The sequence below is a fragment of the Erpetoichthys calabaricus genome, chromosome 10, assembly GCF_900747795.2.
Source record: "Erpetoichthys calabaricus chromosome 10, fErpCal1.3, whole genome shotgun sequence".
NCBI lineage: Eukaryota > Metazoa > Chordata > Cladistia > Polypteriformes > Polypteridae > Erpetoichthys > Erpetoichthys calabaricus.
In genome coordinates, this window is record NC_041403.2 from 93,614,756 (window position 1) to 93,631,739 (window position 16,984).

Consider the following 16,984-nt stretch of genomic DNA (forward strand, 5'->3'; position numbering starts at 1 on the left):
TTTATCCGTGGCACCTCTGCAAGAGAACCACCTCTTTCAACCCTCGCAAACATATCCAGTTTTTAATATCTGGAAAAGTGTTGGGATTAAAATGCTCAGAGATCTTTATATAGACAACATATTTGCATCTTTTGATCAATTACATTCTAAATTCAACCACCCAGCTACACATTTCTTTCACTATCTTCAAATTAGAAATTTTGTTAAACAGAAACTGCCCGATTTTCCTCACCTCGTACCCTCCACCATGCTGGAAAAAATACTGCTCAGTTTCGAGGAATTAAACACTATTTCCGCATTATATAAAATCTTATTAGAGTCCCTACCTTTCAAAGACCCAAGAGGACATTGGGAAGAAGATATCTTAATTAATATATCAGAAAAGGAGTGGAAGGTAGCAAAGCAGAGAATTCACTCGAGCTCCATATGCGCAAAGCATAGAATTATTCAACTAAAAATGATATATCGTGCTCATCTGTCTCGCTTAAAACTGTCCAAAATGTTTCCAGGGCAAGATCCAACCTGCGAACGCTGCAACCAAGCTCCTGCCTCACTGGGTCACGAGTTTTGGGCCTGCACCAAACTAACAGCATTTTGGACCAAAATCTTTAAGTACTTTCAGACAGCCTTGGTATCACAATCCCTCCTAACCCACTAACAGCTGTGTTCGGTGTTCTTCCAGACGGACTTGAAGTGGAGAAGGACAAGCAAACGGTGATTGCATTCACTACACTTTTTGCACGCAGACTTATTTTGTTAAATTGGAAGAATCCTAACTCTCCTCTGATAAGTCAGTGGGAAACCGATGTCTTATATTATTTATTATTTCAAATTCTCAGTTAGAGGATCTGTACAGAATTTTTTCAAAACCTGGCAGGATCTAATCAATATTATTTTAGAATAAGAGAAATAACTATTACCGCATTTATTTTCCTTCTTCTTTTTTTATTTACCTATATATATTTCTTCCTTTCTTTTGTTTATTGTTGCCTTATTAAAACGCCTTAAGCAATTCTCCTTTGGCTAAGCTCTCCTTCTCAGGGGTGGGGTTTGATTTGTCTTCAATTTTTTTTTTCTTTTTCTTTTTGTTATAAATTGATCTATTTGTATGGAATGATTACAATAAAATTAATAAATAAAATTAAAAAAAAAAAATAAATAAATAAATAAACAGAAAATAAGTTTAACCCAGGAAAATTAACTCTAGCTGAAACATGACAGTATGTTTCTACTCACTTTTTCAACATTATTCTTGTCAAACGTTTTTTCTATAGGTGATCATCTTGAACCATCCTGGACAGATCAGCGCTGGCTACTCTCCTGTGATTGACTGTCACACGGCTCACATTGCCTGCAAGTTTGCTGAGCTAAAAGAGAAGATTGACAGACGTTCTGGCAAAAAACTTGAAGACAACCCTAAATCCCTAAAGTCTGGTGATGCAGCCATTGTGGATATGGTGCCCGGTAAACCCATGTGTGTAGAGAGCTTCTCACAGTACCCACCTTTGGGTGAGTGATTCCACTGAGCCTTTATCTTCTGCCACCTAACATACAATTAATATGACATTCTCAACTTGATTAATCCAATTTACAATTATAGAGAGGCAGAGTCTCTATAGGTACCTTAATTGAAAAGTTCATTTACATACAAATCTACATTCACACTCAAAACGGTTTATTTTAGAGTCACAAATAAACCCCCCCTATCTTTGGGATGCCAAAGATAAACTGAAGAATTTGCTGTAATGTTCATGCAGATGAAGAGAGAAAATCAAAAGCAATTTTTACTTTCAAAGTATTTCATTATAATTTCACACTTTGTCCCTGGATACTTTTAGTGTTAAAAATGGAAAATCTATCCACACATTATCGAATCAACGTAATTCAGTTTACTTTCATGGACCTAGATCCAATTCTGGCAACATTGGGCATAAGTCTTGAAGCAATACTGCAAAGTTTCTACAAATTAGATTTTCTTAGTATAGTTTTTCAAGCATGAGCTGAGGCTCACACATTGGGTTATTGTTAGGAACTAAACTGGTAACTTTCAGATTTATAGTTGAAAACTTTACCCATTACAACACATGTTTTACATATTTTATTTTGTTATATTTATGAGCAGAATCACTGTGTGATGCTTCTTTAGCTGCTCAATGAACCATCCCGTTGACAATTATTAGGTCCTTTAAATATTTTTATTTCCTCATTAGTTGAACTTTGAGCTTAAGTCCACACAGAAAAACAAAATCCAAAATATGAAAAATGACTAGTTAGAATGAGCTTCATATGGTAGGCGAAGTCTGCTTAAATTATAAACCCCAGTGATAGATGAGCCTCAAGAATCGGTTATCATCAAGCAACTGGAGATGTCGCAAAAAAGGGATGTGGCAAAGTATGTGAATATATGGCATGAAAACTGGCGACTGCTAAACTCAGGCTCCCCTCACCGCTGATGGCCCCTCTATAGCAGAAGCACCTTAAATCTAAATGTGCACGTTTTCGGATTGGTGCAGTTCTAAAATGACTAAATCATGTTTGTGTATTGTTTGAGTAAATTTAACGTCTCTGAAAATAATTTTTAAAATGATTTGAAAAGGAACTTTGATGTGTCTCATGGATTTGGCATACTAGGTTTGAATCCTTTTTTGTCTTTTTGGAGTCTATATTTTCTCCCTATGGGTGTGTGTTTTCTCCTACATCCCCATTAACGTTTAGGTTAGGAAAACTACCAATTCCAAACTGGCCACTCTGTTAGTATGAATGTGGATATGTGGGCTCTGTTCAAAACTGTTATCTTTTGGAATGACAGACTCCTACCTCCTTGACCCTGAATTGGACTAAACAAGGTTGACAATATTATATTATGCACTATTATCTACAGTTAATTATGTATTAAAAAACAAGTGTAGTCTCTCAGTTTAGCAGTTACTTCTGTGCAATTCCCACAAGGTAGCTATATCTAAAAAATATTCTCTTATTGTCTTGGTTGCAGGGCGCTTTGCCGTGAGAGACATGCGACAGACAGTGGCAGTTGGGGTCATCAAAAATGTGGAGAAGAAAGCCGCAGGAGCGGGCAAAGTCACCAAGTCTGCCCAGAAGGCTCAGAAAGCTGGCAAATGAATCGAGCTCCACCACATCAAACCGTCCTGCGCGCCACATCTGCAAGACCCCAGGTGTCCCCTCGCTGTAGGACATGCCCGCACCTCTCCTTGTAAAACACTCTTTGTCAACGACTGGATGTTAATTATTAAAGTCCAATGGAAATTCTTTAAAAGGAAAAGCATGTTCCAGCATTTGTGAGGCTTCATGTTAATTTTACCAAATAAACTATAATAAACACTTTGACTTGTGTAATGGGTTTTATTGCTTTAGTCAAAAACTTCACACAGTGAGGTTGAACAGTTTAAAAACAAAGGGAACAGTGTAATGCTTTTGGACCACAAAATCATAGTGGGCTGCTTTCTTCTGCATGAGCATTTTGCCACTTTTTTGTTTCTCGTGGCCTGGATGGTGGCTTCAAAGTTTTTGGTTTTGTAGCTGAATCTTGGCTGAATCTTCAAATAAATCTTAGAGAATTTGGGCAGTTCATAAAACTAATCTATATGATGCTATTCTTTTAAGACAATTTCACTCATCCTAGGAAGAACATACTCAAGCTTTAATTCTGTCCTTGCTGTTATGTAACCGTAAAGCGTCATATGACCTACTGAGTTATAACATTCCGAGATTTGTGATGGTTATGCACTGTGCGTATAAAGTACTTTATCATCCAAATATAAGTCCAATGATTGTGGAGTAAAATGGTGCCAGGTAACAGTAGTCAAAAGTAAATAGAATGAAAATGGCAGTGAACTATAGAAGTGATCACAATGACAAACTGTCATACCTCTGAATCTTCAACAGGTTTTATCAAGATATGGGAATGCTACAATGGAGACTGAGAGCCAAAAGAAAGGAAAGGGTGACACAAAAGCTGCACTTTCAAATCCAAGTGATTTCAGTGTGCAAAAAAAGAAGTGACTAATACAATGAGTAGTAATGTAAAAGCAATGAATAAGAGTGAACGAGAAAAGCACAACAAAAATAAAACTTGTACCATCAGCACCGAGTGCCACAACAGATGGATTCTCTGCTCGTTACATGGCTCTTTGAGGTAGTTTGCTATCCTTAAAAGGATTGCTTGCCTTTTGCTGCACTAGTTGGAAAACCAGCCTGTGACTGTGTGGAGGTGCCGTTTTATAGGCTGTCCTGCTAGTTATGATGTAATGCCAGCTCATTGTTTTGGTGACTCATTCATAGTGAATGTAACTTGTCCAGTGCCATTGCAGAGCCTTCCCTTCAAAGTCACTGTCCTCAGCCACCACTTCCAATATTCCTTGCAATGGCACACAAACTCGTCAAAATGGCGGGGTAGTCTTCACTCCCACTTCAGTTGTGTAGATGGGGTTGAGGTCACATCAGCAGGGACTGGGAGCACTTTGTTATCAGATGGAGCAACAGGGATGTTGCATACTGCACTGGCAGGTGGCACAACCGGGATTATAAATGCTGCGCTGTTGTTCGGTGCAGCTGGGGTGTTCAAAGCTGGTCAGCTGTAGACAAGTAGACGATCCTCATTGTGTGGAGATGCAGATGTTCCATTCCCTTTGCTGTTTTACTTACTGAATTGGTGCTGAAAATCGCGTTCCAACTCCGGATCTTAGCTTTTAGACTCTCCCTTCACTGCTGCTTCACAACGCCTTTATAATCTGCCTTTTCCTTTGCCTGTGTATTTTTACCACTGGCACTGCTTCTCACAACTCACTAGGGGTCAGCTGCAACTTGATCTACCACGCTTTTCTCCTGTTCCATGAACGTGAAGCTCCTCCAGTGTCCGCTTGCCTGGGTTATTGAACCTTAGCAAATCGAGAAGCGGTGGTGGAGCTGCAGAGGTGTCAGTCTCTCAGCTGTCTCCATCCCTGTACTGCTGCTGCAAATGGTTACGGATCTGAGCCTTAAGACTGTCCAGCACCTCCTCCGAAGAGTCAACCAAATTTGTTTTAGGTCTCCAAAGCACTTGGCACTTCAATGAGTCAGAATGTAGATCCTCTCAATATCAAACTTCTGACACCAGTGTAGCTTCGGAGCTGAGCACCACAACGGATCAATTCTCTACTCTTTACATGGCTTTTTGGTGTGGCTCACTATCCTTAAAAGCCTGCCTTTTGCTGAACTAGCTGGAAAATGCACTTGTGACTGTACAGAGGGGTCATTTTTATAGGCCCTCCTGCTATAGATGATGTAATGCCAGGTCATTCTTTTGGTGATTCATCTCTGGCTGATCTAACTTGTCCTGCACTATTGAAATACATACACTCTCTCTCAAATATAGATTTTATTGCATCTTCTCCAAAAAAAAATCAATCAAAAGTGCTTAACAGCCACTAAAATTTTAACCAGGTTCCCCCACCAACATCCCCAGCTACTCTAAGGGAGATCAACGGCTCACGTCAGGCTATGAGGTTCCTGCGGCCAAACTTCTCAGCTTATACGGAAGCTTATCTGTATCACTTATGAACTTTCCAGACTTTTTTGGATTATTCAGGAAATTGAGCACCAGAGATCCAATTCCGGATTCCCTTCCCACATAGAACTGAACTCGGCAATAACAACTCCCTGTTAAGGTGCTCGCTAACGACTTTCAAAGCATACTGAGACGTGTCACCTAACTCAGATGTGAAGCTGCTTTGTCCTGGATCACGTGCCCGTTCACGCACTATCATCTGCGCCGTGTAAACCTCACAACCACCTGCAACTATTCGGATTGCTTCTCACTTCACTGGTGCTCCGAAATAAGGACTGACATGAAGACGATGACAGCCACACGTTTGTGTGCACCCCTATCAGCCACTCTCCTTTCGACAGTGTTCTCAAGTTGGCAAGTAAAAACTATGATTAAAAAAAACAACATACATACACACACACATTTCCACAAAAACTACTTTAAGTGACTTGAAAGTTATCACTGATGTGCATCATCACACAAACCAATAATGGACATCATGTTTAACCCTTTCTTTCTTTCTTTTTCTGCCCACACAGTGTTCCTACCAGTGAGCCTTCATCCTTATAAGGCTTTATGACATTTATATTTATTTTTACTTCACTGATTTTTTTACTCAAATGACCACAGGCTTCTTCAGTTTAACTTCTGGCAGGCTTTGGGATTTTCTCAGATTCAAGTCATTTCCTAAGGCCACATAATAAACTGCATGCCTTACATGTGATTTACAAGTTGTAATATTCCTTAACCTTATGAAGCCGTCATATGGTCAACTCTACTACCAACGTTTGCAGTTTCTAAATTGGTTTGAAAAGCCAGATTATCAGGAAATGTCTTACGCTGCATATCTTGTTATTTGGGCATCAAGAACCCAGTGCTCTAACCATAATGGATGTTGGATTGAATAAGTACAGTACAGTGGATTCACAAAGTGTTCAGACCCCTACTTTTGGCACACTTTGTTGTGTTGTACATTTAATTTTAAACTGATACATTTTCCCAGCAACTTATACTTAATAACCCATAATGACAAAGTGAAAACCTGTTTTCATTAAGGCCTGCAAATTTACTAAAAATCAAAAGCTGGACTCTCTCATTCATATAATTGATTCAGTATATTGTAGAAACCCTTATGGCAGCAATTGCAGCTTTTAGTCTTCTGTGGCAAGTCTCTATAAGCATTCCATACCTGAATTTGGACAGTTTATTCCATTCTTCCTGACAGATTCCCTGAAGCTCCATTAGATTGGGAAGGAAGGATATGTACAATGACATCTTCAGGTCTCTCCACAGATATTTTACGAGGTTAAATTTGGGCTTTTGCTGAGTCAATGAAGGACAATCAGAGACATGTCCTAAAGCCACTCCAGCATTGTCTTGGATGTATGCATTGGGTCGTTGTCGTGCTGAAAGATGAACCATTGCCCCAGTTTGATGTTGCATGCACTATGGAGAAGGTATTCTTCAAAGGCCAGTCTGCTTTTGGCTGCATTGCTAGTTCTCTCAGTTCTGACCAGTCTTCCTGTCCCTGCCCCTGGGAAGCAATCTCACAGTGTGATGCTGCCACCACTAGCATTAGGCAGGTGATGAGCAGTGCTTGATCTTCTCCAGACATAGTATCTGGAATTCTGCCATAGAATCTTTTTCCTCATCCTCAAACTAAAAGTGGGCTGTCATATGTCTTTTACTGAAGAGTGGCTTCTGTCTAGCTGCTGTACCATAAACACCTGATTGATGTATCCCTGCAGAGACGGTCATCCTTCTAACAGGTGCTCCTTTCTCAACAGAGTTCTTCTGAAGCTCTGTTAGAGTGACCATTGTGTTCTTGGTCACCTACCTGTCCAAGGCCTTTTTTGCCTGGTTACTCAGTTGGTCAGACATCCAACTCTAGGAAGAATCCTGGTGGCTCCAGACTTCTTCCATTTCACATTTACTGAGGCCACTGTGCTCTTGGGATCACCCAAAGCTTTAGAAATGGATTTATACCCTTGCCCTGATCTATACCTTACCGCGATTTGATTGCTGAGCTTTACAGCTAGATTCATGGTCTTCATGCCTTTGGCTTTAGTCCTAACATACATTGTGCATTGTGGGTTCTTATATACACAGGTCTGGGCCTTTATAAAGAGTGTCCAATCAATTCAACTTGCCACAAGACAAGTGGACTCCAAACAAAATCTAGACACATATCAAGGATAATTAAAACAAACAGGATGCACCTCACCTCAATTTGGAGTGCAATTTGGAGTCTGAATATTAATATTGTGACAGATTAAGTCTCTCTTGACCACTTGAAACCTCAGACCACTCTTCAGACACCAGGTAAAAGTCCAAATATAATTTATTTGAACAATAAACACTGCACAAAGCACCCTCCTCTCCACAATGCTCATAAATTCCCAATACAATACTCAATAATCAATACACTAATCACAATCCTCCACTCCCAGACACATTGCCACCCTTCCACCCAGCTCAGCTCGACGTCTGGGATTTCCCACAGTCCTTTTATAGTCCATGACCCGGAAGTGTTTCGCCCTCTCTGTCCACGTGACTAGGAACACTTCCGGGTCAGACAAAAATCCTTTCTTCTTCACCCTGGAAGCACATCATTCCTCCTGTCCATGTGACTTGGATGTACTTCCGGGGCGTAAGGCAAATAATCCTTGTTCCTCCCTGCAGCGTCCCCTAGCGGCCCCCACGGCATCCAGCAGGGGAGGGGATAAAAACTGCATTGTCCAGGATTCCCTGCTGGCATTCGGGGCACCTTCATGCTGCAGGGAGGGCTCCACCTGGCGGCCTGGGGGTATTGGCTGGGATGAACGGTCGGCCACATATCACAATATGTATGAGAGATTTCAGTTTTTGTTTCCAAATACATCTGTAAAACCTTTATGAAAACATGTTTTCACTTTGTCATTATGGGTTATTGAGTGAAGATTGATTGGCAAATGTATCCATTTAACATTAAATCTACAACACAATAAGGAGAATATAGAATACTTACTGAATCCACTGCATCTGTGTTTCCCGCATCTTTGTGTTTTTCCCAGCACTGAGAATATTTCTCAACTTCTTGTTATAGACTCTCATTTAGCCACACAGGCCCTTCCTATGCCTATTTAACAACTGTGTGACTCCAGAATAAATTTTAGAGGTCATACAATTCATTTAATACTGTAGACAGACATTTAAAGTATTAAATGGGTGTTCATTTAGCGGCTCTGGCAATCCTAAAAGCTGCTTGTGCTCTAACCACAGAAGGATAGCGTATCACAGAGGCATGAACAGTACAAAAAATGAGGATACATATAGAACTTTTGGCCATAAGCACAAAAGTGAAGTCCTATCTGACCTACAGATTTGCTGGCTCACTTACCCACACAAATGTGGCAAAAAGCAACATTTCTCATTCCAGGACAATCTTTCTGAGGTTACACTTTAAGCTCACAGGAGATCATCTCCAAGCTGGTATCCACTATTTGCTCTTATAACTTTCAAGAATTGCATATTTGCTTATGTTTCTTCTTCAGTGGTAAACATCCGCTTTAAATAGGTACTGTTTCTTCTCTAGATCAGACATCTTTGAAAAATTAAGTTTCCATGGTTACCAAGAAAGCTCTAAGATGATTTATTGATGTGACTATGTTGCACATACTATATACAGCACTCTGAGCTGTCAGTGGGACTCAGTTCTGTCTGCTGTGGATCAAGAGCATAGCGGCCTCTCACCTAACAGAACTGGCTGCCTAGCAGAAATGGCTGGGAGACATTGAAGCAAGACAAAGCCCCCAAAGTTTTATTCTAACCTTTTTGACTCTGTCAACATTATAACATAAATTACATGCAATAAATGCCAGATATCCACATCTGAGAGCCAGTATCTCAACTCTGTGAGACTTTACATGTACATCATCCTTTCTGGATCTGGAAGAACCTCTAAAAACGACACCTTCATAATTGTAAGGGTGGAAATGTGCAGCCTTTGCCTAAAGTGATAAAATTCAGCTGGATGAATGTTGATTCTGGGCCTTGAGAGCCACACATTAATCCATCCATTCTTTTTTAAAATAATTAAAGTGCTTCCGGTTACATTTTACACAAGATCTTCAGACTCTTCAACTGTTAGCTTCTGTAATCATCAAATGCTGAGAGATAGGAGGATCTCAATGGCTTTATTAGTCCAGGCCCAATGAATGAAAGGTACTCAAACTCTATGCACATTTACACTTTAAATAAATGCTGTTATTTTTTTATGAAGGTAAACTCTTCATCAGACTGGTGCTGCGGATGGCCAGGACCCCCACTTGTCAGAGATGCACTTATAGTGGAAGGACCAGGGGACAGGGGGTGCACTGGGCGTTATTTTCCCTGGATCACAAGATGGCAAGGGTTGCTACAGTGCCACGGATTCCCTCAAGGCTTCATGGGAGTACGGGACAGCCCTGTTCGGTTCTGGGGGTGGGGGAGGGTGCTACGGGTGCTGCAAAAGATGTGGAGCCCTTCTTTGTCGGGCTTCCGCCTTACCTGTAAGTGTTCCCAGACCATGCTGTTGGGGCATTGGAAGTTAAGGTCTCAGGGTCACATTCTCAAGGTCCCAAAACCTGGTCCTGGCAAGACCTAAAGCTAAGCTGCATCTGCAGCCTTTACAGACAAGGAGAGCCCCCTGGATCTTAATCTTGATGAGCAGGCTTAGAAAATGCACACATTGGAGGATTCTCAATCCTGGCTCCTAGTTTTCATTCCAGCCAATTTCTTAATTAGAAGCAAAGTATTGCTGATAATGTGAAATACATTTTGAGTTCAATTTTACTTGACATGCTTGTTAAGAATCAAAAGTCTTAATTGCTATATTTGCTCTTAAACAGCTGTATGAACATGTTTTAATTCCATCTAGTTATCTTAACCAGCCTCCAGTTAATAATTTAGTGGAACCAACAGTTCACTGGTCGACTTAGTCCCATTTTCATCTGAGTCCTCATCTGTTTTAATAAAACATTTAGAATGAAGTAAGAAAAAAAGTAAAGGGCTTATAAATACTAGTTTGTGCCAGTGAACCAAATATTTAAAGGATTTCTTCTGTAATCAAAACCTACAATACACTAAAGATGTGACATAGCAGAATGACAATGTTAACAAGCCATTCAGTTAAACAACAAGTATGATAATGGCAATGATTAACATCTTTGAAAACCTGCATCCACTTTTTTTTTAACTGACCTGTGTTCAGATCAACCACTAGAGGGCAGTGTGTTTCTATTAAAGCTTTCCTTTTCATTGATGACTGAAGGCCTGGAGTCATGTTTTGCTAGTTTTGTTCCTACCAAAATGTGAATAATAATAATAATAATAATAATAATTCATTACATTACATTGCATAATAATGGTATTTATTACAAAACAAAAACATCAAACAAGTCAAAAGTAAAGGCAGACATATCTCCTCAATTATTTCTTTCTCTTTTTAAATAATCAAACTAAAGTGGGAATAAAAAATTATTTCCCAAAAGATTCATTCATGTACTGTATTTAGGAAAATGAGCACAGTCCATAACTTAATGCATTTTACAACAAAGTAAGATATATGAGATAAATGTGAGGTAAAGTGGAGATGATTTTAGCCAAATGTGGCTATCTATTTTGTAAACACCTGCATTTTGTGCATAATATTAGCCAGACATCCAGGAAAATTGAACTCCCATCTTACCATTCAGAAAACCTTAAAAAAAGAAAATCTTAGTTTCTTTTTTTGGTTTACTATAATGAACTAGGGAAGCGCTCTACTGTTTGAGATGAAAACTCTAGCGGGTGACACAGAGTCAAACCTACACTCCTTATTGTACAACGTTTCTTAATTTATTTAATGTGAATATTTGCCCACTTTTCGTGTCTCTTATCTGAGTTTCATTTTTCCCAACCTACAGTATGTGTTTGACATTAACAGCATCAAGGAGTTCACTGAGGCTCTTTTGATATCTGACTCTTTCCTCCCATCCACCCACCCTCCATTTACACTGAGAACCCCAGCTTGTATCAGGTGAACGATAGGCGCAAACTCTGAATGGGTAACCCCACCGAAAACCTCTTAGACAGAGACAGACAGGAGGTCCTATACACACAAATGTGGGAACGAAAGGACCAGTTTGTGTGTGGGGTACACCAAAAGGGCATTGGCAGGCCTGCCACATCTTGCCACACACATAGAGAAAGGACAGCATTGAGCATGGCAACTTGGTGTTAAATTTTAAGGGGGCAAAAGTGAGATGGAGGAATACTGTGCAATGTGCCTCTTTATAAAATATGGGTGGCTAAGAAAACCAAAGTTAGATAGTGTATCTGGGTGAGCCACTGAAGAAACAGACATGTTGGTAGTAATAATGAATGTTTATTTAAACAAATTCATAATCCACAGCAATGATCCAAAACAGGCACAAGGTCATTTTAGGTAAAAGAAACATAATACTGTAACACTTCCAAAAAGTGCAAAAACAGAATCCAATAACAGGAATCTAACATAGAACAATTTGCCAAGGGAAAAAAATATTTGGACATAAGCATTAGTAGACTTTGCACCCTAGGAACCAAGTTACCCAAACTATTCTTTAACATTTCAGTAATTATTTAATGCTCTGGTGCTGAGCTTTCTAATCATAAAATGGGTCATTACGATAGCAATTGATGAGAAGAATTCATAATTAATAGCAGAATTACAGTATTTGAGGGTTCTCCCAGATTGCCTCTTTCTTTTTCATGACTTGGCTCAAAAACTAATCAGCACATCGTCGACTCATAACAGGCTTACATTTCGAGTTTGGTATTTTTCTGTCCATCCGTTTTAGCTCTAGACCTCATGAAACTATGAGACACAGACACATACCCATCATTGAGGTAGTGATGTTTTCGATATCAGGGGACCCTAAAATGCTGAGATCCTTTGAAAACCGGAGTTTGAAATTTGTGACAAATCTAAAGCTTTTGCTCCTCCCCAACAATAGGTTATGGTGGGGGAGGGCACCAAGCAAAAATAACAAAAGAATAATACAAATGCTTGTCAAGACCACTATCCAAGACTCTCATTTTTATATCTCTATCCCTCTATCATGTGTCTGCAGCATAATAAATGTCGCTAAGAACATTACACAAAAGGGAGGAGCCTGGGGCCAAAGGCAGCTCAAAAGAATTGGGCCAATGACTAAGGTCAGGTACCTAGGATAGAGGACTGACAATATTAAAAGAAGAAGGTTGCTTCCCTGGAATTCTACACAGCAGAGGGACACAGCAGTGGGCAAGGGTACCTGGCTCTCTAACCAAAATGTGAGTCCAGAGAATGAATGTTAGAAGCTTTTAGGAAACACAGATATGTCTAAGACAAGGATGTGAGACAACACTGTCATTCTAACAAAGCATATAGCTTGAAGGCTACCAAAATGACCCAGAAGAGCAATAGTGTAATATTAACATCTTTTTCATGTTTTTGTCATAAAGATGTAGTTTCTAAGGTGTATGTTTCCATTTGATTTGTTAGTCTTAATATTCTCTGTTTATGTGGCACCGTTTGGAAGAGTTAGATGACTAGGATCGTCATGCTGGTGACATTCCAGAAATAATGCTATTAATATGGAGTCAGTCACCCTATCTTTATCCCCTAATGGATACAAAATGTTTCAAATTCTCTCTTAGAGCAGTTGGCTTCCTTTTCAAGCTTTGTTAATGGCTTTGACTTCCTTTTGACTTTGATTTTGGATTTACATCTTTCCCCCTTTGTTTTTTAGTTGCCTGGTTATTTTGATCTCATGGTTTTGACTTCTTTTCTTGAACACATCATTGCAGATTTATATTATCTCCTGGTCTTTTCTTTACTTATAATAATCTTCTGACACTTCCTTCTCTTGTAACAAACAGAAGTAGCTCAGGGACACTAAGAGCCCTAGGTAAGGAGCCGTCGCCTACTGTGTCTAGGGCAAATGTAGGATCCCCCATAACCCAGAAGTGACACCAGGAGAGAAGTTTAATATCACATCAAGACTAGAGGAGCTGTGTGAAGAGTGGGACAAGCACTTATTTGGTGTGAGGAAAAGAGGATTAGAGATGGAGATTTTAGGAAGTTAAAGATTCCACTTAGTAGACATGGTTTTTAAAGAGGGTTTGCAGCTTTGTTTGTTTTTGTAATAAAAGCAAAGCAGGATCTTGTACAAGATAAAGACCCAACATATAATGACAAAGGATTACCAACCAATTTTACAGCATAGGATGTTTGACTTAGAAGGAGGCATCTCAATATTAGAATTGCCCAGCAGAAACTTTTAGTTTTCAGTACGTGGAATTCATAATGCTTAGTAGAAGTGCTCTGTAGAACTTGTATATAAAGGTGACAAAGCTGTTTCCTGTACGAAGTTACCTTTCTTTATCAAGCTAAAGAGAAGCTTAGTGAAATTAAGACATCAAAAATTAACATTACAGTGAAACCGATTCTGGTTATATCCTTGAATAAAAGCACACGTGTTTATTTGATATTTGAACTAAAGTCTTCACACGTTATACACTTCATGTCATTATTAGTATAACTTCGAAAAAGTTTCTGCTTTAGGTATGTGCTCAGCTTTTCTTGCCTCGCATTTCCTTTCATCCTACACTTACCCAGATATTTGTAGACACAGAACACATGTGAAATGCATGCATTCGAAATAATGATATACTGTATTATTTACCCTATACAACTCCAGGCACATCACACACAGATAAGAAGCCTTGGCTTGAGCTGGGAGAACTTTTTGCCCGAGCTGAGCTCTGTCAAGGGGGTGGATAGGACAGCGGGCTGCTTGCCGCTTGTGCTGATTGACACATTTACAAAACAAAACACACTAATGGAGAGGTGCAAAGGAATTTAAAATGGGCCGGGATTACAAGTTTTTTCGTAGGCTCCAGGAATTCTATTGTTAAGGATTGCATAAAATGGTATTGTCTTTAATTTATTTATACTCTGCCATACGTCTCAGCTAGTTATAAACTACAATGTCATAAATACTTGTTGAACAGGACATTAAGTCCTGACTATTTTTATTCTTACATCAAAGCTAAAACATAAACACTTAGCATTTGAGAGGCAGATGTGGGTAACTGGACAACAACAACAACATTTATTTATATTGCACATTTTCATACAAAAAGTAGCTCAAAGTGCTTTACATAATGAAGAAAATAAAAATAAAAGACAAAATAAGAAATTAAAATAAGGCAACATTAGTTAACATAGAAAAGGAGTAAGGTCCGATGGCCAGGGTGGACAGAAAAAACAAAAAAAAACTCCAGAAAGCTGGAGAAAAAAATAAAATCTGTAGGGGTTCCAGGCCACGAGACCGCCCAGTCCCCTCTGGGTATTCTACCTAACATAAATGAAATAGTCCTCTTTGTAGTTAGGGTTCTCACGAAGTCACTTGATGCTGATGGTCATACAGACTTCTGGCTTTTAATCCATCCAACATTTTTGGAACATCATGGTATTTAGAGTAGATGGTTGCGCCACCACCAAAAGGACACCGGAAAAGGAAACAGAAGAGAGAATAGGGGTTAGTACAGATTTTAGCGCCACCATGAATGGTTATTATAATGAATTGGATATACAGAGTATCAGTATTAAATTACAGTGAAGTTATGAGAAGGCCATGTTAAAGTAATGTGTTTTCAGCAGTTTTTTAAAGTGCTCCACTGTATTAGCCTGGCGAATTCCTATTGGCAGGCTATTCCAGATTTTAGGTGCATAACAGCAGAAGGCCGCCTCACCACTTCTTTTAAGTTTTGCTCTTTGAATTCTAAGGAGACATTCAGTTGAGGATCTGAGGTTGCGATTTGGAATATAAGACGACAGACATTACGATATATAGGATGGGGCGAGATTATTTAAGGCTTTATAAACCATAAGCAAAATTTTAAAGTCAATCCTGAATGACACAGGTAACCAGTGTAGTGACATCAAAACTGGAGAGATGTGCTCGGATTTTCTTTTCCTGGTAAGGATTCTAGCAGCTGCATTCTGCACTAGTTGCAAACGATTTATGTCTTTTTTGGGTAATCCTGAGAGGAGTGCGTTACAGTAATCTAGTCGACTGAAAACAAACGCATGAACTAATTTCTCAGCATCTTTCAATGATATAAGAGGTCTAACTTTTGCTATGTTTCTTAAGTGAAAAAATGCTGTCCTAGTGATCTGATTAATATGCGATTTAAAATTTAGATTACAGTCAACAGTTACCCCTAAGCTTTTTACCTCCGTTTTGACTTTTAATCCTAATGCTTCCAGTTTATTTCTAATAGCCTCATTGCATCCATTATTGCCAATTACCAAGATTTCAGTTTTCTCTTTATTTAACTTGAGAAAGTTACTATTCATCCATTCTGAAATACAAGTCAGACATTGTGTTAGTGAATCAAGAGATTCGGGGTCATCAGGTGCTATTGATAAATACAGCTGTGTGTCATCAGCATAGCTGTGGTAGCTCACGTTGTGCCCTGAGATAATCTGACCTAATGGAAGCATGTAGATTGAGAAGAGCAGCGGATCCAGGATAGAGCCTTGTGGAACACCATATAGGATATCATGTGTCTTTGAGTTGTAATTACCACAACTAACAAAGAATTTTCTCCCTGCCAGGTAGGATTCAAACCAATTTAAGACACTGCCAGAGAGGCCCACCCACTGAGTAACCTGGACAACCTCCCAGCTTTTAAAGTGGAAAGGCTAGTCCAGGACACAGTGAAAATTTAGACATACAGAACACTCTTGTTAAATGTTAAAACAATGGGAGCAAAACTGTTTCTAGCTGACTATTGCAATGCTGGCTAATGATATTTACAGAAAAGGCAGGCATTGTTGGGGAAGGACAGCTAATTCTGTGTAAGTACCAGACCAACCTAGTGCCAATGTGTCAGGTCAGGTCACAGAGACTGAAGACTTAACACACTCTCAGGAATGCACAAAGCCCACAGAAGCCATCAATCTTTAAACTGATTCATTTTTTGATTACTTCCTGCTGGGCCAGTGTCAGGCCTTACCCTAATTCTAATGATAGCATGGAACAGCAAACAAGAACAAACACTGGGAATAATGAACCACTTTGAAAATATTGCTATTGCTACTTCTACTAAGAATGATAGAAATAAAGTTGAAATAAGAATAATATGAAATAAATGTTGATTTAACATAGAATTTTTAATACCGCTTGTTTGAGGCTGCCAGGACCAAAGGCCAGGGATGACTTGAAGAGCTGCAGATACCTCTGAGTCTGCACATCTTCCCACTACTCAGAAGTACAGTATACAAGACATGTCTCAGAGTGGCCACCAGAAATTTCTCGAGTTTAATGTCATCTAAGGTAGTGCCTAGAAGACCAACCATTTTGGTTTGATTTTCACATTGCAATGTTTATACTTAATTATGAGAGAAAT

At 39.3% G+C, this 16,984-nt stretch overlaps 2 protein-coding genes across 2 annotated transcripts in view; both read left to right on the forward strand.

Annotated features, from left to right (window-relative positions):
• The window catches only part of eef1a2 (eukaryotic translation elongation factor 1 alpha 2), a 34,284-nt gene extending 30,942 nt beyond the window's left edge, over nt 1–3,342 (forward strand). Inside the window, exons 7-8 of the mRNA XM_028811617.2 lie at nt 1,275–1,509; nt 2,993–3,342. Coding sequence (XP_028667450.1) covers nt 1,275–1,509; nt 2,993–3,120 — 363 coding nt within the window. The 3' untranslated portion in view covers nt 3,121–3,342. The remainder of the gene's footprint in view (nt 1–1,274; nt 1,510–2,992) is intronic.
• ndrg3b (ndrg family member 3b) overlaps nt 1–16,984 on the forward strand; it is a 1,230,027-nt gene that overhangs the window by 922,976 nt on the left and 290,067 nt on the right. The gene's annotated exons all lie outside the window — the stretch shown is intronic.